This window comes from Cricetulus griseus, assembly GCF_003668045.3.
Source record: "Cricetulus griseus strain 17A/GY chromosome 1 unlocalized genomic scaffold, alternate assembly CriGri-PICRH-1.0 chr1_0, whole genome shotgun sequence".
NCBI lineage: Eukaryota > Metazoa > Chordata > Mammalia > Rodentia > Cricetidae > Cricetulus > Cricetulus griseus.
Genome location: NW_023276806.1, coordinates 60918805 through 60946642, shown reverse-complemented (window position 1 = coordinate 60946642; position 27838 = coordinate 60918805). Strand labels below are relative to the sequence as shown.

Below are 27838 nucleotides of genomic sequence, written 5' to 3'. Positions count from 1 at the left end.
GTGCCCTCCCCGCTTTGCTGTTATGGTTCCAGAGTAGACAATGTATACTGAGCCCTGATAAAGGAATCATCTGATTTGAATGAATATTTTTTGATATACATTTTTTTAATTACAAGGCAGACTCCCCCCAAAAAAATATCAGAAAACAAAACAACAACAAAAACCCCAGGGTCTCAGGTAGCCTAGTCTGTAACTTGCTAACTAGCCAAGGATAAACTTCAACTCGTGATCTTCCTGCCTCAGCCTCAAAAGTGTTAGAATTACAGCATGTACTACAAACTGGGACTATACATTGTCATTTTTAAAGATTCTATTTTATGTAAAATTCTAAAATTTTATTAAGATAAAAATTTGAGTAATAAGAGTTTTAGGGTTAAAAATGAAATCTGAAATTAAAATTTGTATTTGTGTTACATGGTTGAAGAAAATGGCCACTATGCAGTTGCGGAGGACGGCTTCCATGGTATGATTTCTTTCTTATAATTTAATATGTATTAATTTAACTGAGTTTCTTTATTAATTTTTTTTTTTGAGGCAGGGTTTCTTTGTGTAGCCCCAGCTGTCTTGGAAATAGCTCTGTAGACCAGGCCAGACTCCTGACTGCTGGGATTAAAGGCATGTGTGCCACCATGGCCCACCTTAGCCATAATTATTTTACTGTTTAAAAGTAACAAGTATTTGAGGTTTTAATAATACCAGGACCCCGCTGTACTTTAAGGAAAGAAGTAATGTAGAGTTTTTTTAGACATTGGTATGTTACCATAAGCTGTTCATTCAGTGGCATCTGCTCTTTTCCTTGGAGCTCTCATCAGCCAAATGTGACAGCTGTAAAGTGCAAGCAAGAAAGTAAGGTTTGTCCTGTTTGCTTCCACTGGGCCATTTGTGTATAAGCCTGGTGCTTGTGCTTTGTTTCAGAGGATTTTTTTCTTAATAATGGTGTTTAGCTACTGTTAATGAAGAGAGTGAATATTTAGAACTGTGCCACTAATGAGAGGAAATTCTATATAAGAGAGTATTTCTTTGTTGTTGTTTATTACTATTATTATTGATATTATTATTTAAAGATTTGTTTATTATGTATATAGTGTTATGCCTGCATGTATGCCTGCAGGCCAGAACACCAGATCTCATTACAGATGGTTGTGAGTCACTGTGTGGTTGCTGGGAATTGAACTTAGGACCCCTGGAAGTGCAACTCTGAGCCATCTCTCCAGCCCCCACTATTGTATCATGATTTTAGACATCATCTCACTACATAGTCCTGGCTGGCCTGGAACTCTCTATGTAGACTAGACTCTGCTCACAGAGATCCACCTGTCTCTGCCTTTTGAGAACTGGGATTAAAAAAATGCATATGCTACCACATCTAGCTCAAAGTACATCTCTTTCCTATTTATAATGTATGGGTTGTTTGTCTGCATATGTCTTGTACTATGTGGAACTAATGTTATCGACAGTTGTGAGCCACCATGTGGATGCAGGGGATCAAATCTGAGTCCTAGAAGATCAGCCAATGCTTTTGACTGCTGAACCATTTCTCCACTTCTTAAAGTGCATTTCTTTATAAAAGTTTTATTATACATTCCTTTGAACCCTTTGCTTGAAAAGCTAAATCAAGTCTCATATAATGCTTTTTCACTTGTATCCTGAGTACTCTAGCTGTGGGCCGGTAGTGTATTATACCTCTGTGGATGTAAAATAGCTGCACCTGCTATTACATGACCATGGTTTGTTAGAGCTACTTTTAACAGTGTTACTCAAGATGTCTTCTTTGCAGATGATGATTGAGAAGCTAATTTAAAAGAAAAAATATGGTGCAGGGTACCACAGTTAGAGAACTGTTACTTTCTGAAATTTCGTTTTTTACTTTTTTTTAATGGACATGCTACAATTTTCTTTGGATGACTACAGAACCTGTGAAGTTCTTGCTACTTTTGGTGCATAACATACCACTATTATTTATCTTTTAATATAAATATTATTATAATTATAATAATACATATTAGACTTTTTGAAAAATTTGTCTGTGCTGTCAGCCTCAGAGAAAAGCATCCCAGTTTAATTTGTTTTTGTTGTACAAAAACTAACAAGCTGGATTGGTCTAGAATCACTGATTTTTTTTCATTTGTACAACAGTAATATTAAATATGTAAGGACTTAATTACATTGGTTTTATTATAGAAACTAGTAAAATATTTGCTAAATTTAAAATGCCCATTTGACTAAGTAAGCATGGTGGCACATGCCTTTGATCCCAGCATTTGGGAGACAGAGACAAGTGGATCTCTATAAGTTTGAGGCAAGCCCGGTCTTCATAGAGGGCCAGCCAAGATGACATAGTGAGACCCTGTCTCAAAAAACCAAACCAAACCACCATGGTCATTCACATTTAGTTTACATTAGCTATTAATGAATGTTATTCCACTGCTGTTTTAAATCTTTTTTATTCCACTGCTTTTATGAAATTGTTTATAGAAGTTCATACTAGAAAATGTCTGTGACTCAGAGACAAAGAAATTATACTATTTGCATAGAATCTTGCATTATATTTAATCTGTGTTCATCCTAGTCAATGATTAAAGAATTAATATTCTCTGTTATTTGCATTTTTAGTTAATATCAAAGATTCTTTTGTTTTGTTTTTTTCAAGACAAGGTTTTTCTGTACAACAATCCTGGCTGCTCTAGAATGCTTAAGACGTGTGCCACCGCACCCTTCAATCTCAAGGATTCTTAAGACTGTTAAACACATTTTGCTTCATTTTTGGACTGTTACCCTAAACACATTTTAAAGACTGCAGTGACTTTCTGGGGATGATGATCTTGGAGAATTGTTTGGGAAAGCGCTTATCCAAAACTGTGTTCTCAACAAATGTCAATTAAGATACTTTAATTTCTCTTGAATTTTAGAGTGCATTGGTGTTCCCCAATAAGATATCAACTGAGCATCAGTCTTTGATGTTTGTGAAGAGGCTCCTGGCAGTTTCGGTATCCTGCATCACCTATTTGAGAGGGATATTTCCAGAACGTGCTTATGGGACAAGATATCTGGATGGTAATTTATAATATTTGAGATCTTCTTTGCTTTTTTTTTACTTAGAGAATGTGTTTTGGTAGTAGTTTCATTGATGTAAAGTGTACAGTTCAATTATTAAGTGCTCACAGCAGCATGCAATTACCACCATAATTTTAGAACATTTCACCACTCTCCAAAAGAAATACATCTATAATAAATCATTCTCCTCTCCAATCTTTCTAGTTAGAGACAACTACTTTCTGTTTCAGTGAATGTACCTACTATTCTGGATATTTTTCATAAAGGGAATCATGTAGTATGTTCTTTCTAACTGACTTATTTAATTCACCATAATGCTGTAACAAGAACTAATAATTGATTTCCTTCTCACTGCTGAATAATATCCCAGTGTATGGCCATACAAGCCAACTTAGGTTGTTTCCTTTTTTGTGCTCTTAATGTGTGAAGCCACATTCATATGCAAGTTGTGGTTTTTCTTTGTTTGTTTCTTGCTAGACATCAAACCCAGGGCCTTATACATGCTTAGAAAAGTGCTCTTTTACTGTGCTATGTTTCTAACCTTCAAAAGTTTTTTAGGGATATCGAATACTTTAGAAACCACTTAATTATAATTTCCCCCTCAATTTTGCAAGATATCTTCACCTGACATAAGACCTCTAATAATTTAAACAGATCTAAAACCCTGTTATACCAGGCAATGGTGGCACACATCTTTAATCCCAGCACTCAAGAGGCAGAAGCAGAGTGTAACTACATTGTAATCCCTGTATTACCTGAAAAACTTTATTGGAATAGATAAGCTGTAAAAAAAAGTATACAGTTGAAAGAACATGAAAAGAACAGAGAATAGGGGCTGGAGAGTGGCTCAGCGGTTAAGAGCACTGCCTGCTCTTCCAAAGGTCCTGAGTTCAATTCCCAGCAACCACATGGTGGCTCACAAACATCTGTAATGAGATTTGGTGCCCTCTTCTGGCCTGCAGGCATACTAGCAGGCTGAACACTATACACATAATAAATAAATCTTAAAAAAAAAAAAAAAAAAAGAACATAGAATAAAGGAGGGAACCATCAAGAGAGCATGAGTGCCTTTTCCCTAAACCCTCTCAGTTAGAAAAGTCTTAGCTTACAACACTGTAGATTCCTTTCAAGGCCCTGTGCTGCTGGAGGCTGACCCCCAGACAGCAGTGATTATCCCTGTTTATTAGATGAAGAATCTAAGAGTGATGTTCTCAGTCCTTTCCAATTGTTACATGTTGTGTCTCTGCAGAGTCTTTATCTTTGAGAGTCAAATTTTGGCCCAGTTACACATTTTTCAGTAGAATGAGTTCATAGCGAACATTCTAAGACTGTTGGAAAGTTATTGTATGAAAATATATCTAAATTTTATTTAATTTATGATTGTTTTGCCTGCATGTATGCATGCATGCTATATGTATACTTGGTGCTCTTGGAGACCAGAAAGGGTATCAGATCCCCTGGAACTACAATTAGCATGAGCTGCCCACTTGAGTGCTGGAAATCTAACCTAGGTCTTCTGGAAGAGCAGACTATACTCTTAATCCTGAGCTATTTTTTCTGCCTCTCCCTGCCCCATTTTTTTCAGAGTATTACTTAGGTAATCCAGGCTGGCCTTGCACTGGTTATATAGCTGAGGCTGGTCTACAACTCTGGGTTTCTACTTCCTCTACCTTCTTAGTACTGGGACTATAGGCATGCACCACTACACCCAGTTTACTTGGTGCTCAGAATTTAACCTAGGACTTTGCAAGCCATTTACAAACTACTTACCAACTAAGCTACAGAAATAGGAAAAAATTTATTCATCAACTTAAATTCTTAATCATTATTATGGCATTTTACAATGAGTACCAATTATTTCAAAGCTGCCACTAATAATATTCATATAATGAGCCAGGTGGATGGCACACACTTGTGTAATCCCAATACTGGATAGGTTAAGGTAGGGGAACTGTTGGGTTCAAGACCAGCCTAGGCTATATAGTGAGACCCTGCCTCAAAAAATAATATACCCATAATTTATAGCTAAAGAAAGTAAAAATAATTTAAAATTTACTGTTGAAGCCGGGCATTGGTGACGCACCCTTTAATCCCAGCACTCGGGAGGCAGAGGCAGGCGGATCTCTGTGAGTTCGAGGCCAGCCTGGTCTCCAAAGCAAGTGCCAGGATAGTCTCCAAAGCTACACAGAGAAACCCTGTCTCGAAAAAAAAAAAAAATACTGTTGAGGCTGACAAAATGGCTTAGCTATTGAAAGGCACTTGCCACCAGATCTGACAATCTGATTTGGATCCCCATAACCCACATGGTACAAGGAGAGAACCAGCTCCCAAAAGTCTGTGGTTGCCACACATATGTGTTTTGATACATGTGCACCCATACATATTCTCATGTAACACAAATAAATATGATTGATTAAATCAGCTATTTCTAAGTACTTCTATATTTCATTTTTCATTTAGATCTTTGTGTCAAAATTCTGAAAGAAGATAAAAATTGTCCAGGTTCTTCACAGTTAGTGAAGTGGTAAGTTAAAGAATACTTAAAGGAAAAATAATCACTACATTTTTTGGTACTACTTTTCTTTTTTCTTTTTTCTTTCTTTCTTTTTTTTTTTTTAAGACAGGGTTTCTCTGTGTAGCTTTGGAGCTTATCCTGGCACTCCCTCTGGAAATCTGCCTGCCTCTGCCTCCCGAGTGCTGGGATTAAAGGTGTGCGACACCAATGCCTGGCTGTACTACTTTTCTAATCATACTTTTTGTACATTGAATACTTTTCAATGTATAACCAGATTTTAGTGACTGACCGTTTAGTCCAAGTACCATGTTTTTAGGTCTTTGGATTTATGTATTTTTTATTTCATGCTCCATGTAAATAGGATTCATTTTCCTATTTATAACTCTACAAATAACTATTAGATTTTATAATTTTCCTTCCATCCTCCATATCCATATTTCTGCTTCCTTGTTATGGTTTTTCTTTTTTCTTTCTCTTTTTCTTCCTTTTTTTCCTGCTATTTTGACACAGGGTTTCTCTTGTGTAGCCCTGGCTGTCCTGGAACTCACTCTTTAAGCCAGGCTGGCCTCAAACTCAGAGAATCACCTGCCTCTGCCTCCCAAGTGCTGGGATTAAAGGCATGCACCACCACTGCCTGGCTGGTTTTTCTTTTTCCAAGATTAAAAAAAAAACTTTAATGTGTGTGTGCCTGAATGCATGTATGTGTATCTTGTGAGTTCAGAAGCCATAGAAGAGCAAAAGAGAGTATAAGACCCTGCAACTGTAGTTGTGAACTGCCTTGTGGGTGCTGGGATCAAAGCAATAAGCACTGTTAACCACTGGGTCATCTCTCCATACCCTGTTTCATTGTTTTATTTTGTTCAGTTTTAAGCTAGTTAATAAGAAAGATGCTTTAATTTAGTTAATTTTATTTTATAAGGGTAAATATAGAGATTTATGAAAAGAACTATTTTCTGAAAATGCATTGAATATAAAAGTGAATTTTTGACTTTTTTTTAGGATGCTAGGATGCTATGATGCTTTACAGAAGAAATATGTAAGTCTTTAGACATCTCTTCTTCTCTTCCCTATAGCTACAACGGGAGTTACCATTAGTAATTTAAACTAACTTGATATAGATCAGTCTCAATTATTACAAAAATTGAGCATTTGAATAGTTTAAAGATTTATTTTTATTTATTTATATGGATATACATGTGTGTGCTCATATCTGCTGGTGCTCATGGAGTCCAGAAAAGGATATTATATATATATATATATATATATGCTGCCCATTATGGCTGCTGGGAACCAAACTCTGGTCCTCGAGAACAGCAAACACTGTTAAATTTTTGAGACAAGATCTCACTACATAGTTTCAGACTGGCCTGGAACTTGCTATGTAGACCACACTGGCCTTGAACTCACAAGAAACCAATCTACCTTTTCCTCCCCACTGCTAGTATTAAAGACATGGGTCATCATACCTGGCTGCATTTGAATATTTTAAATACCAGTCTTAAGTTCATCTAAGCTAATGCAATTAATACTAAAAAAAGTTGCCAAACTATGTTTTAACAAATTAGCATGCACTCATTAGTATTAATAGCACATATTAACTTACAAAATTGAATTTAAATGTTTTTAAATATTGTATTAGTTTACATATATTCCACAGCCATGCTTATGCTAGTATTTTAATAATTTGTTCTTTTTTGAAACAGAAAAAAAAAACAAAAAAGAAAGAAATATTTATGCACACTGTTAATCCTAGCACTCTGGAGGCAGAAGTAGGTAGATTTCTGTGAGTTCAAGTCCTGTCAGGGATACACTGTGAGACCCTCTCTCACTTGATAATAATAATTATTATTGCTTATTGCTAGTCATGATGCTACATGCCTACAAACCTAGACTTGAGAGGTAGAAACAAGAGGATCAGGAATTCAAAATGTTTTCTACCATGTAGTTAATGGCAATGTAGGATACAACAGTATTTACTTCTTTACTGTTAGCTATTGCTAGTTTACCAATGCTCCTGTGTTCCAGAATGTATATAGTGTTTCATATTTACTGTCTTAGAGACTAGGCATAAAAATTATGCTAGAACTGGACTTCTTTGTATATATTTCTTAAAACAATAACTATGTTAAAAAAGGCTTGTAGTCTATTATAAAATCTTAATTAAAATTAAACTATTGCAGTACAGTAGTGGTACACACCTTTAATCCCAGCACCAGAGAGACCGAGGCAGGCAGATCTCTAAGTATGAGGCCAGCCTGGTGTACAGAGTGAGTTTCAGGACAGCCAGAGCTACACAGAGAACCCCTCTCTTGGAAATAAGAGAAGGGGGAGAAGGGTGGGAGGGAGGGAGGGAGGGAGGGAGGGAGGGAGGACAGAAGAAAAAGGAAGGAAAAAAGAAAGAAAAGGAAGACATGTTGAATGATGGCTATGCTAGTATAGGCCTTTAATTTTAGCACTTGGGAGCAGAAGTCAGTGGATCTCTATAAGTTCAAGGCCAGCCTGGTCTATATAGCAAGTTCCAAGACAACCAGGACTAGTTAGTAAGATTCTGTCTCAAAAAGCACCACAACCCCTCCACACACACAAAAGAAATTTTGAGATAGAACAAAAATTCTTCCTTGGGGATGGGGAAACACTAAAGGTTGAATTCAGGGTCTTGCATGTGCTAAGTGGGTGCTCTACTGCTGAGCTATGCTCCAAGCCCCTGAATGAAAACAAAGAATTTTTATGATCCATCATGAAAATGCATTTTATAGAATGCAATTAAGATTTTGTTCTCTGTTGTATTTCAGCTAAGGATGATCATTCTAGCTGTAAGTACTTTTATATTGTATCTTTTAACACTTAAAATTTTCCCTTATTAAATGACACTGAAACTGTGAGATGATTTATGTCACTTTATTCAACTAGCTGATGTATCTAGTGGGGGGAGTTAACTTTTTAAAAAGATTTATTTATTTTTATGTGCATCGGGGTTTTGCCAGCATATATGTCTGTGTGAGGGTCTCAGATCCCCTGGAACTGGAGTTTCAGACAGTTGTGAGCTACCATGTGGGTGCTAGAAATCGAACCCTGAAGAGCACTTCTAACCACTGAGCATCTCTTTAGCCCCAGAGAAAATGAAGAAAACTTCTTATTGGGAGAGTCATTCTGGTTTTTTGTTTTGTTTCATTGACCAACTCAATACTTTAATGTCCAATTTTGTTCTTTCTGAATACTATCCTCACTTAATTGTAATTCGTTTCTACATAGGTATACACCAATCCAGAAGATCCTCGGGTAAGTGTGCTTGAGTTAGAAGTGTTAGAAATGTAATGCTTCTAATATCTAAGTTCTTTTAAGAGTTAATGCTTCTTGGGTTTTTGTTTGTTTTTCTTTGATTTCTTTTTTGAGAGAGTTTTTTTGTGTAGCTCTGGCTGTCCAAGAACTCACTCTGTAGACCAGGCTGGCCTTGAACCCAGAGATCCATCTGCCTTTGCCTCCTGAGTACTGGGATTACAGGTGCATACCACCACTGCCCAGCATGCTTTTGTATTTTAATCAATATACTTCTATATTTTTTTCATGTTTGAAACTTGTAAAAGTTTTGAGGTGAGGCATGGTTTGTATTGTTATATTTTAAAAGATGCATATACTCACTGCTAGAGATTTTGTAACTGATTTTAGCCCATGAGCCCAATAAACTATTAGAAATAACCTATGTTGCTTGACTTCTGACTCCATACAGTATTCTTTTACTGTTGAGACAAGGTCTCCCTGTGTAACCTCGGATGGCCTCAGATCTGCTGAGTATCTGAAGAGGACCTTGAACTTCTGATCCTCATGCCTCCTGAGTGCTGGGATTTACAGACTTGTGCTATCAAGCCAGATTTCCTGTATCATAGGCAAGCCCACTTCCAATGAACTACAACTTCAGCACCTTTCCCAGACAGAGACTTCTTTCTTAGCATAGACTGGTCTGAAACCCACTATGAAACCCACACTACCTATGAACTCCCAAAGATACTACTGCCTCCACCTCCTGTGTTACAGGCATGGGTCACCACACTCAGTTTTGGGGGGATTAATATTATTTTTATTTTGTTGTTTTACTAGAGATGAATCTTGAGCCTTGAACATGCTAGACAAGTTCTCTATTACAAACCACACCCCCAGCCTTCAGAAGATCTTGTGTGCTTATTCTATAATAGACTTTATTTTTTAGGGCTTTATGGACATTATCCCTCATCTATTTGCCATAACCTAATTAGAATTATCATCACTACTTTACAGATTAGGAATGTGTGTTTTGTGTATCTGTGGTGCATATATATACAGGTGGTGTATGAATACATGTTGGGTGTCCTGCTTTATCCTTATTCCTTTGAGATAGATTCTTTCTCTGATCCAGGAGCTAGGCTGTTGGCCGGCAAGCCCAGTGAACTTCCTGTCCTGCTTCCTCATGCAACCACACTCACCAGTTTTTACATGGGTTCTGGGGATTTGGAATCTATTGCTCATACTAGTGTACCAAACTCTTTTACCAGCTGAGTAAAATCTCAGGATTCAAGGTTTCTTACCTAAGGTTGAGTGGCGGACAAAACAAAACCAAATTTGAACTAGGAAAACCAGCTCACCATGTGATGGTTTTAACTGTTAATTAAAATGTAACATTTCACTTAGTCCTGGAAGCATATTTAAACTGATCAGGGCTGAGGATGTGGCTCAATTGGTAAAAAGCTTGTTGAACTTACACAAAGCCCTAGATGAAAAAATAACACTAGGTATAGTAGCATACACCAGAAATCCCAGAACTTGGGAATTACAGTCAGGAGGATCAGAAGTTCAAGGTTATCCACTACATAGAGATTGAGGTCAGCCTGAGATATACAAAACTATTATAAATAAATGAAATTATTTTTAAAGAGAAATTATCCTCTGTTCCAGAGTGTGTACTGATAGGCAAAGAAAGCAAAGTATTTCCAACCTTAGCTGAGGCACTATTGGTAGTAAATGGTTGCTGGGAGAATAAAAGTCATTTTCTTCAGTGGAGTAACCCATGACTCCTAGTTAAACACAGTGGATTTTTAAAAATTATTTAATTTTTTATGTTCATTTGCTTTTGCCTGCATGTGTGTCTATGTAACAGTGTTGGAGCTCCTGGAGCTGAGTTACAGTGGTGAACTACCATGTATGTGCTGGGAATTTGAACCCAGGTCCTCTAGAAGAGTAGCCAATGCTCTGAACTGCTGAGCTATCTCTCCAGCCTCATAGTAGATTTTTAAGCTAAATATTCCAAGCTTAAGGAAGGCTGACTATGAGTCTTTTCTTTGAAACTCATGCCAACAAGTAATGTTTAATATATGTCCATAATTACAAAGGGGACTGTTTGAGGGAAAGGCTATGGTTAATTTTTCAGAAAATATTCATTACTGGGTGGTTTTTTTCTCTTGAAAAAAAAGGTATTTTCAAAGGTATGCATTTTTCCATTAGCAGGTAAACAGTCTTATTGTGCATTAGTGGTACTTATTAAATATTGTGTGATATCAACTTTGTTAAGGACTCTTATCAAATTAGCCATTTGATAATAACGTGGAATTTTTAATACAACTCCTTTCTTAGCTAGGGAAATAGAAAACTTAAATGGTTTGCATGTGGTTATAGCATAGCCAGGGTTAAAAACCTCCTGAATACCAGCACTCAGGAAGTAGAAGTAGGCAGATCTTTGTGAGTTCAAAGCTAGCCTGGTCTACATACCCACTTCCAGGCCAGTCAGAGCTACATAGTGAGACCCTGTCTTTTAAAAAAAGTTTTGTTTTTTTTTTTTAAGCCGGGCGCTGGTGGCGCACGCCTTTAATCCCAGCACTCGGGAGGCAGAGGCAGGTGGATCTCTGTGAGTTCGAGACCAGCCTGGTCTACAAGAGCTAGTTCCAGGACAACCTCCAAAGCCACAGAAGAAACCCTGTCTCAAAAAACCAAAAGTTTTTTTTTTTTTCAATCTGTTTTTACTGGATGTGGCAGGGTGTAGGGAGACACTGTAGCCCCGCCTCCTAGGAGCTAGGTACAGGTGTGCTTGACTATGCCTGTCAGGGCGTGGTCAGGGGAGGTTCAGGATGACGAGTGGGGAGTTCTTAAGGGGGCAGCAGACACGTGGGAGCCTCTCTCTGGCCTCCCTAGCCTGCTATCTCTGGGTACGCTCTGGCTTATGCTTGGCCGGTGTTTATATGAATAAAGATATCTTAACCTCACGTATGTATTGTCTTCGCTCACGCTATACCTGGCACCCAATGTGGGGCACAAACCCACAACTCATGCTATAGCGGGGCATGGCTGCTATTACAGCACTTAGGAGGTGGAACCAAGAAGAATTAGAATTCAGAGTCAGTCCTTGGCTACATAGTGTGGTCAAGGCAAACCTGGACTCATGACAAAGTAATAATGATGAAAATTATAATAAGCTGGGTGCTGGTGGCTCACACCTTTAATCCCAGCACTGGGGAGTCAGAAACAGATGGATCTCTATGTGTTCAAGTCCAACCTGGTTCACAGAGCTAGTTCCAGCACAGCCAAGGCTACACAAAGAAACCCTGTCTCAAAAATATCCAAAACATAAATAATAATGGAAATAATAATAACAAAATAAATCCTATGCTTAGTATCTGTCTTAGTTCCTTTTCTGTTACAGAGATTTGGCAACTTATAAAGAATAAAGGCTTAATCCATTTATGATTCTGGAGGCTAGGATCTAAGGTTATGAATTTATTCTAGTTGTAGAGGCTGGGCTTTGTCTCTCTCTCTCTCTCTCTCTCTCTCTCTCTCTCTCTCTCTCTCTGTCTCTCTCTCTCTCCCCTTTTACACACACACACACACACACACAATGTGGAAGTGGAAGATAGAGACATCTTTTTTTAAGGAACACACTTGCACAATATTTGACTACTTCTATTTAATTACTCATGAGGGCAGGGTCTCCTTAACCTAATGGCTTTTGACCAGTTCAACACTTTTGGGGGTTGAACGACCCTTTCATAGGGGTTGTCTTAAGACCATCAGAAAACAGATATTTAATTTTATGGTTGCAGAATCACCGCAACATGAGGAACTGTATTAAAGGGTCCAGCATTAGGAACGTTGAAAACCACTGCCTTAACCTAATTATTTCTTTAAAATCTCCTTCCTTTCTTCTATATAGTCAATTATAATATAGCTGTGTCAACCCAAAGCAGCAACTTTTGTATTTGATTGCCCTGTCTAGTGGGCTCATTTAAGTTAATAACAAAAATGCTATAGATGTGATGGGAGTCTACCCAATGCAGTCTTTTTGCTTTTGTTTAGCACTAGTTGATCAAATTGGCTTCAACTGCTTTTTCTGATAAAACAAACATCCTAGATACTGTGCAAAATCAGTCTCAAGAATTATGACTTCAGCTTGGTGGTGGTGGTGGTGGCAGCAGCGCACACCTTTAGTCCCAGAACTCTGGAGGCAGAGGCAGTCGGATCTCTGTGAGTTTGAGACCACCCTGGCCCTCAAGAGCTCATTCCAGGACAGCCTCCAAAGCCACAGAGAAGAAGCCCTGTCTGGAAACCCCCCCCCAAAAAAAGAATTATGACTTCAATTAAAAGATTCATCTTTTTTTTGCTTCCAGAAAAAAATTCCATTCCTCAAATTGTTGCACTGGGGACTTAAGTTTCCAATACATAAACTTTGCAGGCAATTCAAACCACAGCCCTTACCCACTCTGCTGAGATGTGGTTCCTCCCCAACTTGCCTGCTGAAGCTTTCCTACTATTTAGCATCAGTAACAGGCATTTTATTGAGTCAGGCACTCTCCCTCTCCAAAACTAAAGCACCAAATCCCAGACCATCAGCATTAACTATGAGAACTTGAAAACTCCAGTGAACCAATAGGAATTAACACATTATAGAAAACTGCATGTTTGAAGTCATATAAAAGCAATGGCAGTGAGAACTGTGCCTGAGTTACATAACTGTAATGTTTTCTATTTAAGACAATTTCAGAATGTTACCAGTTTAAGTTCAAGTACACAAAAAATGGACCAATCATGGACTTTATAAGGTATTGTTCTATAGTTTTATTTTTATATTATCAATTGCTGCTTATTGATGCTATTTAGCTAGACTCCAAGGTTATTTCTGAAACTTCTCAATCTCCCAGTTAGCAATTTTGCTTTGCAAAATGGAGTAGTGAAATGTGAGGTCAATGTGGTTGTGATATCTATCACCCGTTGTTGATCCCCAGCATTTATTTGACTATTCTGGCTGCCTAGAGTGGTGCTTGCTCCCTTCCCTTATCATCTGTCCAAGTGATTCCTTCCCAATGCTTCACACTCAGTGAAAGAGGACTGCCTTCCCTGATAGTGGAGGACTGTTCTTCATTCAGGGATTATGAGTAGCTGTGATTTTTCTGCTAGAACCCCCAGACAAGCTCTCAAAATGGAGCAAAACTTAGAATGCCACAAGACAAGATTATGTGCTGAGTTTATACTATTTAAATTACAAAAAAAGGGATTTGAATGGTTAGAAATGTAATTATAATCTATCATTCATTTCCTTTAAATACTTATCTATAAAATTTGTATTTGTTTTGCTTATGTAAAATTTATATTTAACTTATAATAATGATGTTAATAGTGATACTAAATTTTTATAATAGTGACATTAAAGTATTTTGTGGTAACTTTCAACCTAATAACAATGTTTTAAAAGAATAAAATCTCAAATTGTTAAAATGTGGAATAATATTAGAAATCATAAGTCTTAATGAAAGAAATTATTTCTGATTCTTTTCTAGCAAAAATCAAAACAATAGATCTAGTGCAACATCTGCTGACACCAAGAAAGCAAGTATTCTCCTCATTCGGAAGATTTATGTCCTAATGCAAAATCTAGGACCTTTACCCAATGATGTTTGTTTGACTATGAAACTTTTTTACTATGATGAAGGTACTACTTGCAGTATGTCTTGTTTTAGTTTTATATTTCAAAAAATTGGTTTCCACTTTCAATATTTTTGCACCTAAATTGTTAGAGTCTTTGAAATTAGAAAACTTGCATTTAATATGAGTATTTGAAAAAGAAACATTGGGGACTGGGGAGATGATTAAAAGGTTAAAAGCACTTGCTGCCCTTACAGAGGACTAGAGTTTGTTTCAAGAACCAATTATATTAGGCTATAAAATTGCCTGTAACTCCATGTCCAGGGCAATTCAATGCCCTCTTCTGGTATTCCCAGACACCTGTGCACCAAGATAGACAGTCAGATAGACAGGCAATCATACACACAAAATGAATAAAAATCAATTATATATTGAAAAACAAAAATGTTGCTGGGTGGTGGTAGCACATGCCTTTAATTCCAGCACCTGGGAGGCAGAGGCAGGTGGGTCTGTGTAAGAGGCCAGCCTGGTCTACTGTTACAGAGAGAAACCATGTCTTGAAAAACCAAAAAGGAGGAGGAGAAGGAGGAAGAGGAAAACTAAAACAAAAGATGTTTGCAAAAGTAGGATTTAAAATGCATTTCTTGCCGGGCAGTGGTGACGCACGCCTTTAATCCCAGCACTCGGGAGGTAGAGGCAGGTGGATCTCTGTGAGTTCGCGGCCAGCCTGGTCTACAGAGGGAGTGTCAGGATAAGCTTCAAAGCTACACAGAGAAACCCTGTCTCGAAAAACCAAAAAAAAAAAAAAAAAGCATTTCTTGGGGCTGGAGAAATGACTCAGCAATTAAGAGCATTGGCTGTTCTTCTAGAGGACCTGAGTTTAATTCCCAGTAACCACATGGTGGCTCCATCATCTATAGTGGGATCTGATGCCCTCTTCTGGCCTATAGTCGATAGAGCACTTATATACATAAAATTAAATCTTTTTTAAAAATGCATTTCATTTCTCTAGTGATAAAAAAAAATCTATAGGAAATGTAACTTACCCATAATTAAAGAAATGAAATAGTGAAATTACCATATTGGTAAAACTTGTGAATTTCCCATATTTTCTCAATATGTGCTCTTAGACCTTCTTGAGAGAACACATACAGGAGCAAAGTTTTCAGAAGACATGTCAGTATCAAAAAAATGTTGGCTTTCAACATTGCATTAAGGATCTGGGCAGGTCAGCCAGGCTACATTTAGAGTGACATTCCAGCTACTACATTCTAATCATCAGCCCCTTGTTTTGCTCTTTTCTCCATTAGTCATGGTGCAACACCAGAGGGGCTTACCCACAGAGATCCTTCTGCCTTTGCCTCCCGAGTGCTGGATTTAAAGGCATGTGCCACCACCGTGCCTGTGTTCTTACCTGCTATATAAGGATATAGTTGTCTGTTTCCTTTCTAATACAATTGTGTTTTGATTTTAAAACTATTTTATATCATCTTTTTATAATTTTGTTATAGAGAACAGGAAAAGAAATATACAGTGTTTCTTTCAGGTGTATATAATGAATAAATACCTCATAACTGGGGGGAAAAAGGTTTTGGTGGCAGTTGAGTGGTGGTGGTGCTCACCTTTAATCCCAGCACTCGGGAGGCAGAGGCAGGCAGATCTCTGTGAGTTTGAGGCCAACCAAGTCTACAGAGTGAGTTCCAGGACAGCTAGGGCTGTTACACAGAGGAAACCCTGTCTCAAAAATTTAAAAAAAAAAGTTTTAGTTTTGTGTTGCTGGGGCTTGAACTTAAGGCTAGACAAGCATTCTACCATGAAGTCATATCTCTCCAAATTTTAGTATTTTAACTTACAAATTATATACCTAGAAAAATATTTTGAGAATAGCTTGCATGAATATTCAAGATTATATATTTATAAGACTTTTCATTATAGCAGTGGTTAAAATAGGAACAAAGTAAAAACAAATAGAGTGTCTCCCTTGGAGACTTGAGTGATTAAATTATGTTGCACCCATGTTAAAAAAAAAAATACTAATGAACCTTTAAAATCACAGAGGGGCTGCAGCAGTGCTCTTGTTACTGACTAGCCGTTTGCACTTGCAAAGTAGTGAAAAAAGAACTAGGCATGATCTCCCTGAATTTTTAAAGAATGTTTAAGGATATATTTTATAAAACATATACATACACGTGAAAGATTACTATCATATGTTCTATGTAACCATAAAACATTGTCATTTTATTACATGCATGGTATTTTTTAGAACATAAGGCAACAACAATAACAATAACATCTTTTTTTTTTCTGGTTCTTCGGAGCAGGGTTTTTCTATGGCTTTGGAGCCTATCCTGGAACTAGCTCTTGTAGACCAGGCTGGTCTCAAACTCACAGACATCCACCAGCCTCTGCCTCCCAAGTACTGGGGTTAAAGACGTGCGCCACCACCGCCTGGCTCAATAACACCTGTATGTGCCTGTTCAGTTCTGAACATTTTACACTTTACTATTTTATATCGCAGCGACCTCTTGTGTATAGATTATTATTATTTTCCCCTTTTGACAAAGAAACCAAACCAAGAGTGATAATTTGCTCACAGTCATGCAGCCAGTAAACAAAACGAATGTTACCCTTAAGGAATGAGGACTTTGATATAGGAGGTGCATCTCTACATTTCAGCTTAGGTTTTTCTATCTGAATTTAATCTTGCTGTGTTCTTATATGACTAGCTCAGCTTTTTGTTTTATAAATGGTACAGTTTTATACTTCCTTTTTTGCAGTTACACCCCCAGATTACCAACCTCCAGGTTTTAAGGATGGTGATTGTGAAGGAGTAATATTTGATGGCAACCCTACATACTTAAATGTGGGAGAAGTCCCAACACCTTTTCACACCTTCAGATTAAAAGTGACCACTGAGAAAGACCGAATGGAAAATATCGATTCAACCATATTAACACCAAAACAATCAAAAATACCATTTCGAAAAATTCTAATGGACAAAGATGATGGAGAAGATGAAAATCATGTAAGTGTGAACATACTTAAAGAGTTATAAAATACAATGGTAGCAAACGCTGACTTTGATAGATCTTAATGTTTCTATAAATACTGTAGTGAAATCATAAGGTTGGAAGAACTTTGAGACAGGATCAAATGGCTGCTATACAGGAGATCAAATTCTGATTGCTAGGCCTGTTCCTTGAGCACCTTATTTGCTGTGCCATCTCACAGGCTCTTATTTTTAAAAGACAGGGTTCAGGGTAGCTGCTGAGTTGCTGTGTAGCAGAAGCTATCGTTGAACTCCTAATCCTCCTGCCTCCACCTCCTAAATGTTGAGATTGCAGTTGTGAACCATTATGCCAGCTAGGATCTTTGTAGCATTCTTTAAAATATTTGAGTCTATCCGGGCAGTGGCGCATGCCTTTAATTCTAGCACTCAAGAAGCAGAGGCAAGCAGATCTCTGTGAGTTCAAGACCAGCCTGGTCTACAAGAGCTAGTTCCAGGACAGCCTGCAGAGCCACAGAGAAACCCTGTCTCAAAAAACCAAAATAAATTAAAAAATAAATAAAAAAAAATATTTGAGTCCCAGGATGAGAGAAATTGTTCAGTGGGTAAAGTTCTTGCTACACAAGCATAAAGATGTGCGTTATCAGTTTCCCAGAACACATGTAAAAGCTGCGTATGATTACACAAATCTGTAACCCTTGCACTGGGAGGGTTGGGGCTAGAAACAGGAGGATTCCCGGAACTTGCTGGCTAAACACTCAGCTCCAGGTTCAGTCAGTGATAGACTCTGTCTCAAAAATACATAAATAAGCTTGGCATGGTGGTACACACCTTTAAGTCCCAGCACTCAGGAGGCAGAAGTATACAAATCTCTGAGTTCAAAGCCAGCCTGGTCTACAATACAAACCAAGTTCCAGGACAGCCAGCGCTGTTAGACAGGGGAACTCTGTCTCAAAAAAAAAAAAAAAAAAAAAAAAAAAAGGTTGCCTTGTGGTAGTAATTCTAGCATCATTTGTATTTCTAGCAAGCCTAAGATAGTTGTATTTGTCCTTTACATAAAGCAAATGTGTTCATTAATATTCCTACCTAATTATTTTCATTTACTCCTAAAATGTGTTCAATTTTTCTTCATATTTATATAGAATAATTTTGACATTAAAACTAAAATGGATGAGCAGAAAGAAAACTTGGGAGCTTCTGAAATTAAAGGTAAGAAGCTAACAAAAAATGTTTATTAACTACCAATTTCAATTTTATACCATTTTAACTGTCTTTTTTTTTTAACAGAACCAAATTTAGATTGTAAGGGAGAAGAAATTATGCAGCTCAAAAAAAACCCAAGTCCTTCAATTACTCATTGTCAGGTAAACTTGGTAGTTCCAGCTGGCTTTCAATTTTATTTCATCTTGTGTTACCTTGTTTGAGACGGGTTCTTAGCTAGATGGTAGTGGTGGCACATGCCTTTCAGATGGATCTCTGTGAGTTCAAGGCCAGCCTGGTCTACAGAACAAGTTCCAGGAAGCCAGGACTGTTACACAGAGAAACCCTGTCTCAAGAAACAGAGAAAGAGACAGGATCTTACAATATAGCTCTAGTTAACCTAGAACTCTCTATACAGACCAGACTGGCCTCAAACTTGCAGCCATGTTCCTACCTCTGCATCTTGAATGCTGGTATTACAGATGTGAACCATCACATCTGGCCTTAAATTATTTTTAAACTTGTTTATGTGCATGAGTATTTTGCCTCTGTATATTTATGTGAACTATATGAATGTCTGGTGCCCATGGAGGCTAGAAGAGGACATCAGATTCCCCTAGAACTGGAGTTACAGCCAGTTGTGAGTCCACTGTGTAGGTGCTAGGATCACTTGTCTTCTGTAAAGAGCAGCCAGTGTTCTTTACCATAGAGCCATCTTTCCAGCCCCTGTGTTAATTCTTTTGATTTGGTTTGGTTTGGTTTTTGTTTTTCGAGACAGGGTTTCCCTTTGTAACTTTGGAGCCTATCCTGGCATTCGCTCTGTAGACCAGACTGGCCTGGAACTCACAGAGATCTGCCTGCCTCTGCCTCCCGAGTGCTGGGATTAAAGGATGCATTAATTTTTTTAAAAGATGGTTGCTTATATGCTTATTTCACTAGTCCTCAGATTTTCTTATGTGTTATAGAATGAAAATATTTAGATAAATTATTATAGATAAAATTATATATTTAAAAGGTTTTTTATTATATCACTGTGAATTTAATTAATAATAAACCTTAAGATGTTTGTAGAGGGCTGGTGAGATAGCTCAGAAGATAAAGGGACTTGCTACCAAACTGTATGACCTCAGTTTGATTCCCAGGACTCAATTCCTTCAAGATCTTTATGTTAAAGTCCTCTGATCTTTAACATATACGCTGTGGTTGTGGTGTACATACTTCTTTCCCCAGTAAATAAGTAAAAAAAATTTTAATGTTATAGACCCTAAGAATTTCAAAACTAGATATAATCTTACATTTGTTTTTTTGGTTTGTTTGAGGGATTGAGAGAGGGTCCTATTGTTATGATAAATCGAGATGGGAACCTTGCATGAGGGACCTTGGCAGATTCCATGTGGGGCAAGGGTGACCAAGGTGGGGAGACAAACATGCCAGGCAGAAAGAGCTTAGTGAGAAGTTTTATAGAAAGGGAAAGAGGAGGGAAAGAAAAAAGAGGTTAAGAAACACAGAGACAGATGTCAGAACAGAAGAGGGAAGCATGAAAAGTCCTTTCTGCCACAGGGGAACAGTAGAAAAGAGAGGAGTGGGAAGGAGTGTAAGTGGCAGGGTCTTTCTTTAACTTGGTCCTTTGCACCTGATCTGACCAGGATACTGCCTGAGTGCACTCTACCAGGTGACAGGGGCAGCCAGTATAATGCCTGAATCCTTATACCTATTATGTAACCTTAGCTAGCCTGAAACTCACTAGACTAGGCTGGTCTCAAATTTATGACAGTCCTCCTTCTGCCTATTATTCGTGCCAGGTAGTGGTGGCGCACGCTTTTGATCCCAGCACTCAGGAGGCAGAGGCAGGTGGATCTCTGTGAGTTCCAGGACAGCCAGGGATACACAGAGAAGCCCTGTCTCATAAAACCAAAAAGAAGTATGAGCTACTATCCACCACAAGATACTAAACTTTATATGATTAATATTTTGGGCCCCACTTATTATGGTATGCTATATGGTTTTGTGAAATATCTTTTCTAGGTTGAACAGTTAGTCAGTAAAACATCTGAACTTGATGTGTCTGAAAGCAAAACAAGAAGTGGAAAAATCTTTCAGAGTAAAATGGTAAATACTCTTTGTAATTCCCCTTTCATGTGTGAATTTATTTTTCTGTATTTTTTGTTTATTTGGTTAGTTGGTTGGTTTTGTTTTGAGATAGGATTAAAGTGTGTGCTGCTACCACCTGCCTGTTATCTAGACTCTTTTTTTTATTTTTTTATATCTAGACTCTTAAGGGAAGTATTCTAGAATACCAAAAGGTTCCCATGTTCTAATTTGTAAATTATTTACAAAATTGATTACATTACAAATTGATCTTTTGTAGATTTCTTGCATAAAATAAACATTATTAAGCAAAAATAACAGTTTTAGTTTCCATAACTAATTTTACTAAATAGAAGTTCATATTTGATTTGGTTTTTCAAGACAAGGTCTCAAGTAACCCAAATTGGTGTTGAACTCACTGTGTAGCTGAAGATGGCTTTAATTCTTGCTCCACCTGTTGCCTTCAGTGAACAGTGACTATAACTGCATACTCCATGCCTAGCTCATATTTTATTTTAGACATTTATGTTACTCTCAAAGATTCAGGAGTGGAGAAAAAGCATTCTATAAAATATATGCAAAGTTAAGGGACAAAGAACTTACTTTGTCAGTGATATGCTGGAACATAGCTTCCTAACACCCTGTTCAGTGACATCACGATGGCAGTTTGAAATTGGACATTAGGAATACTCACAGCATAGAAATCAACAAATGCCTCAGGATGTCTCCCATAGAGCTGATTGTAAAAAGAGTCTCAGTGATTATACTACCTTGCTTATATGTCTTTTTCTTCCCCACATTCTCAGGAAGTTAAAACTAGCTGAAGGCAATAATCAAGCTAGTATGCTGATGAAAGCATGAAAGAAAGAAATGTAAGCTGGGTGTGGTGGTGCACACCTGTTATCCACCTGTTAGGATGAATATCTTTCACTAGGATATAAGAAGAGAGGCAGGGGGCTGAAGAGATGGCTCAGAGGTTAAGAGCACTGACTGTTCTTCCTGAGGTCCTGAGTTCAATTCCCAGCAACCACATGGTGGCTCACAACCATCTATAATGAGACCTGGTGCCCTCTTCTGGGGTGTAGACATGCTGGAAGAACACTGTATACTAAATAAATAAAATCTTTAAAAAAAAAAAAAAGCCGGGTGGTGGTGGTGCACGCCTTTAATCCCAGCACTCGGGAGGCAGAGGCAGGTAGATCTATGTGAGTTTGAGGCCAGCCTGGTCTACAGAGTGAGTTCCAGGACAGCCTCCAAAGCTACACAGAGAAACCCTGTCTCAAAAAAGAAATGAAGGAAGAAAGAAAGGGGGAAAAAAAAGGATGTTAGCAGTGTTGGGAATCCAGGGCCTCACACATGTAAGATACTGAGCTATACCTTCAGCTGAAAGGGCAATTTGAAGCATAAAAAAAGATGTATCAGGTACAGTACCAGATACCTATAATCTCAGCACTCAGGAGGCAGAAACAAGAAGGTTGTCAATTTTCAGCCAGCCTGGGCTACATGTTGAATTTGTGTCTACATAGTAAGATACTGTCCAAAATTTTTTTTGAAAAAATTCTGTTAATAATATAAAACAAGAAGTATGTCTTTTTAGAGAAAAGTAATATTGACAATTTTCCACTTTCTTTTTTTTGGGGGGAGGGTTTTCCAGACAGGATTTCTCTGTATAGCTTTGGAGCCTATCCTGGCACTCGCTCTGGAGACCAGGCTGGCCTCAAACTCACAGAGATCTGCTGCCTCTGCCTTCCAAGTGCTGGGATTAAAGGCATGTGCCACCAACGCCCAGCAATTTTCCACTTTCTAATATTTATCTTAATAATTATGCATATGACATTAATTGCTATTGTCAAGAAGTAGAAAAAAATAGCCATACAATAGAATCAGCCATAAAAGGAATAAAACATCAATATACCTGCAACAACCACTTGAAGGCATATACCAACCACAGAGGCATATACCATGATTTTACTCATATGAAAGTCATAAATTACAGAGAAACCGTGTCTCAAAAAATCAAGTCAGAATTTGAGGTCAAACATGATGGTGCATGCTGTTGTTAATCCCAGTACTAGGGAGACAGAGACTGGCAGATCTCTGTAAGTTTCAGGATAGCCAGGGGGAGGTAGAGGGGCAGCTATTGAAACAGAAAGTGTTAGGAATGGTAGGAGATTAAGAGATAAAGAGACTGATAGCTAAAGGTGGGCTTCCAGAGTGATGAAGTGTTCCAATACTTACTATACTGGTAAATTATGCAATTCTGAATACTCTTAAAATTATTGAACTGTACGCTTAACATAGGAAAATCATACGGCATCTGTATTGTGTGTCAGTGCATACGGTTGAAAAAAATCTGTTGTTGCCTGTTCCTTGAGAAATAATGAAAGAGTAATTTTTCTGTGTTTGGGAGGTAAATGGAAGTCAACAAGGACAAACTTCTAAAGAATATCGAAAGAGAAGTCTTCGTCAGCCAGTGAAAACAGTAAGTCTAATGGTAGTGTATGGATTGAATAAAATGGCAAATATCTGAATGACATGACTGTAAATTAAATAACTGAGCATACTTCAAAGCTCTGATACTCAAAACTTGTTCAAATATCTGAGGCTTCTGGATGTGATAGGTCCTTCCTGTAATCCTAGTTCTTGGGAGACTAACGCAGAAGGATTGCCAACAGTTCAAGTTCAACCTGGCCTACACATTAAGTTCTAATCCAGTTTGAGCTTTAGTGTGAGACACTGTCTCCAAAAAATAAAGGGCTTTTCTAAATGTGAGTAGCTCCTGCCCATTCCATGAGCAAATCAGTTATTAGAAAAATTTATAAAATAAAAATCTGTATCTGAAAAAATATAAGTACAATGATACAATGACCTAAGAATATTCAGGACATTTGGGCTATACAATTAAACAGAACTTTCTGGAGATCAAAACTAAGAGAAATAACAAAGTTGTCATTATTCACGTTTCTTAAAAATATAATATCTCGGGGCTGGAGAGATGGCTCAGCAGTTAAGAGTACTGAGTGTTCTTCAGAGGACCCGGGTTCAAACATTCCCAGCACCCATATGGCAGCTCACAACTGTCTATAACTCTAGTTCTAGGGGATCTGATACTTTCACCCCAGTGCACATAAAATAAGGTTAAGTAAAAAAAATTTATATATATACACACACACACACACACACACACATATACTGTAGTTTTTCTATTCTTGGAAACTTACTTTACTGAATCTGATGATACATTTGTCATTTTTAAAAATACTTATATTTTAACTAGGATGTAGTGTGAATCCATGAGAAAGAATTTATTTAGGTAAAGAATAGGGACAATCACTCACTGATACAGAACCAATTAGACACCACTGCTGATCCAGCTACCTTGTCTATTTCTGTCCAGGAGTGAAGAGCACAAGTAGCAAGCCACCTGCTCCACTCCCACCACCCAAGAGAGTGCAGAGCAAGAGAGAGCTCTCACACAGCTTTTAAACTGCCACATAGGCTGCCCCAAATGTCATTGACTAAATGGACTGAAATCTCACAACACTAGGGTTTGAATATTATTAGACAACTGAAAAACTGGGATGTTGGTAGTAGAGTGCTTGCTTAGGTACTTTGAATTTGATTTCTAAGAACAAAAAGAATTTAAACAACTGAAATGTTTGAAACATCCAGGTAGTGATGGCACAGCACAAAGGAGGCAGAGACAGGTGGATCTCTGAGTTCGAGACCCACCTGGTCTACAGAGTGAGTTCCAGGACAGCCTCCAAAGCTACACAGAGAAACCCTGTCTTGAAAAACAAAACAACACAAAAAAACCAACTGTTTGAAATGTTTAAAGAGAATCTAAACTATATAGGCATTTAGTTAATGTTCTTTTGATTTAGAAACAGGTCTATGTAGTCCAGGTATGACATTAAATTTCTAGTCCTCCTTCCTCCATCTCCTGAGCGATGGGACTATAGGTATGCACCACCACAGGCAGTTTATGCAGTGACTATAGAACCCAGAGCTTCCTGAATGTTGAGCAAGCACTGTATTGACTGAACCATTCCCTAACTGGTATTTAAAAACAAAATAAAAAAGGTTCTATTACATTTATTCATTCATTCATTCATTCATTCTGCATATATTTGTACATATGTATATGTGTGTGTATTCACTTGCCACAGTACACCCATGTGTAGGTCAGAGGACAACTAACTTGCAAAACTTGGTTTCCTTCTTCTACCATGTGGGTTCCAGGGATCAGACTTAAGTCATCATGCTTATTGGCAAGTGTCTTTACCCACTAACTCATTTCACCAGCCCTCCAGTTAGTTTTCTTTTTTTTATTATTATTTTATGTGTGTGGGTATTTCACCTGGATATATGGCTATACACCACATACTGAAGTACTGGTGGAGGCCTGAAGAGAGCATCAATCTCCTGGAACTGAAGTGTAATAGACAGTTGTGAGCCTCCATGTGGGTGCTAGAAGTCAAGCCAGGGTCCTCTAGAAGTGTGTCCAGTGCTCTTAACCACTAAACCATTTCTCCACATCCCCTGTTTCTTAGTTAGGGTCCTATTGCTGCAATGAAATACCATGACCAAAAAAGCAAGTTGGGGAGGAAAGGGTTTATTTGGCTTACATTTCCACAGCATGTTCACCATAAAAGGAAGTCAGGACAGGTGCTCAAACAGGGCAGGAACCTCTAGGCAGGAGCTGATGCAGAGGCCATGGAGGATGCTGCTTACTGGCTTGTTGCCCATGACTTGTTCAGCCTGCTTTCTTTTGGGTGGGTGGGGGGTCTAGACAGGGTTTCTCTGGAGCTTTCGAGCCTGTCCTGGCACTCACTCTGTAGACCAGGTGGGCCTCAAACTCAGAGATCCACCTGTCTCTGCTTCCCAAGTGCTGGGATTAAAGGCATGCGCCATCACCACCCAGCCATCCTGCTGTCTCATAGAACCCAGGCCACCAGCCCAGGGATGGCACCACCCACAGTGTGCTGGGCCCTCCCTCATTGATCACTAATTGAGAAAATGCTTTACAGCTGGATTTCATGGAAGCATCAACTGAGGCTCCTTCCTCTCTGATGACTCTAGTTCGTGTCAGGTTGACACACAAAACCAGTCATATCCTGCCAGTCATTATTTTTAATATACATCATTTCAGAAGGGAATGGAGCAGGATGAAGTGACATATTTATGAATTTCTCAGCAGATGAGTAGATAAATCAGAAGGATGACCATGAGTCTGGGGCTAGTTTAGATTTCATAGTGAGTTCCATGTCCTGAGCTACCCAGTGAAAAAGAAAGAATGGAATAACTTTACATTCCACTAAGACATTAGGTTTCGGGGGCTGGAGAGATGGCTCAGAGGTTAAGAGCACTGGTCCTCTTCCAGAGGACCTGAGGAGTTCAATTGCCAGCAACTACATGGTGGCCCATAACCATCCGTTATGAGATCTGGTGCCCTCTTCTGGTGTGCAGATATACATGGAAGCAGAATGTTGTATACATAATAAATAAAATCTTTTTTAAAAAAGACATTAGGTTTCTTTCATTTCTCCATTTCTTAAGATTTATATGGCAAAGTGGTGGTTCACACCCTTAAGGGAGACACCCTGTCTCCAAAAACCAAAAAGAAAAATGTTAATATGTGTGGATGTTTTGCCTCCATGTATTTATATTCACTGCATGCATGCCTAGTGTTCTGGAAGTCAGAAGAGGGTGTTGAATTCCCTGGGACAGAAGTTATAGATGGTTATGAGCCATCTGGATGCTGGGAACAGAAGTACTCTAAACCACTGAACATCTCTCTAGCCTCCCAAAGATTTATTTTTTTGTAAAACGTATATGTATGTATGTATGTATGTTTGGCCAGGAGTAGTGGTCCACACCTTTGATCCCAACACTCAGGAAGCAGAAGAAGAACTCGAGTTCAAGGCCAGGCCAGTTTACATAGTGAGTCTCAGGCCAGCCTGGTCTATATAACAAGTTCCATGCCAGTCAGGGCTATATAGTATATCCTGTTTCAAAAAAAAATGGCTGGACATGGTAGCACATGCCTTTAATTCCAGTACACAGGAGGCAGAGGCAGGTGGATCTCTGTGAGTTCAAAGTCAGCCTAGTCCACATTATGAATTCCAGGACAGCCATAACTACGTAGAGAGAACCTGCCTCAAAACAAAAAAGGATGTTTATGTGTTTGTGTCTCTGCATGGATAAATGCACCTATTGTGATTAAAATCTTTATTCCCTTTTCATTTCTCCAATTTTTTTTACTATTTCAATGATACAATGTTTTTCCTTCTATCTACAACAACTCAAGTGAATATATTACCTTTTGTGAGTATATACTTTTAGCAGTTACTCATGAGTAACTTGTATGCCAATAACGTACTCTACTTTAAAAATATCCTATTTTAGTAGAAAATACCTATGTTGAGCTGTAGTTAGTAGAATGCTTGCTTAGCATGCATGGAGCACTGTGTTAGACCTTCAGCACCACATCAAACGGTATGTAGGAGCATAACCCTATGATCCCAACACTGAGTATATGATGAGAGACAAGAAGTTCAAACCAACTCTGCTATATAGTGTCTAGGAAGCAACTCTGGGCCACATGAGACTGTTGTAAAAACAAGAAAGAACAAGATAATGGTGGCACCTGTAATCCCAGCACTTGGGAAGCAGAGGCAGGCAGAGCTCTGAGTTCGAGGCCAGCCTGTTCTTCAGAGAGAGTTCCAGGACAGCAGGGCTACACAAAGAAAACCTGTCTCAAAAAAGGGGTAGGGCTGGAGAGATGGCTCAGCGGTTAAGAGTACTGAATGCTCTTCCAGAGGTCCCAGGTTCAATTCCTAGTACCCTAATGGCAGTCCACAGCTGTCTGTAACTTCTGTTCCAGGTATCTGATGCCTTCATACAGACATACCTGCAGGCAAAAACACACCAATGCTCATAAAGTAAAAATACATAAATTATAAAAAAAGAAATTAAAACTAGAAAGTCTCTAAATAGTTGTGTTCTTTTGACAGGTCCTTCATTTCTCGGAATCTTCTAGTGAAGAATCATCGACAAAAAGAAAGAGAGTTAGTGAACCAAAGGAACATACCTAA

General features: G+C 38.3%; 1 protein-coding gene across 1 annotated transcript; it reads left to right on the top strand.

Annotated features, from left to right (window-relative positions):
- The first annotated feature begins 427 nt into the window (after positions 1 to 427).
- Hormad1 (HORMA domain containing 1) lies at positions 428 to 27838 on the top strand. The gene is made up of 14 exons (XM_027393512.2): positions 428 to 463; positions 2910 to 3054; positions 5515 to 5578; positions 6569 to 6605; positions 8362 to 8382; positions 8822 to 8848; positions 13559 to 13626; positions 14362 to 14513; positions 17224 to 17471; positions 18596 to 18662; positions 18741 to 18817; positions 20679 to 20762; positions 23152 to 23223; positions 27758 to 27838. The coding sequence occupies exons 1-14, from the start codon at positions 428 to 430 to the stop codon at positions 27836 to 27838; spliced, it is 1179 nt and encodes a 392-aa protein (XP_027249313.2).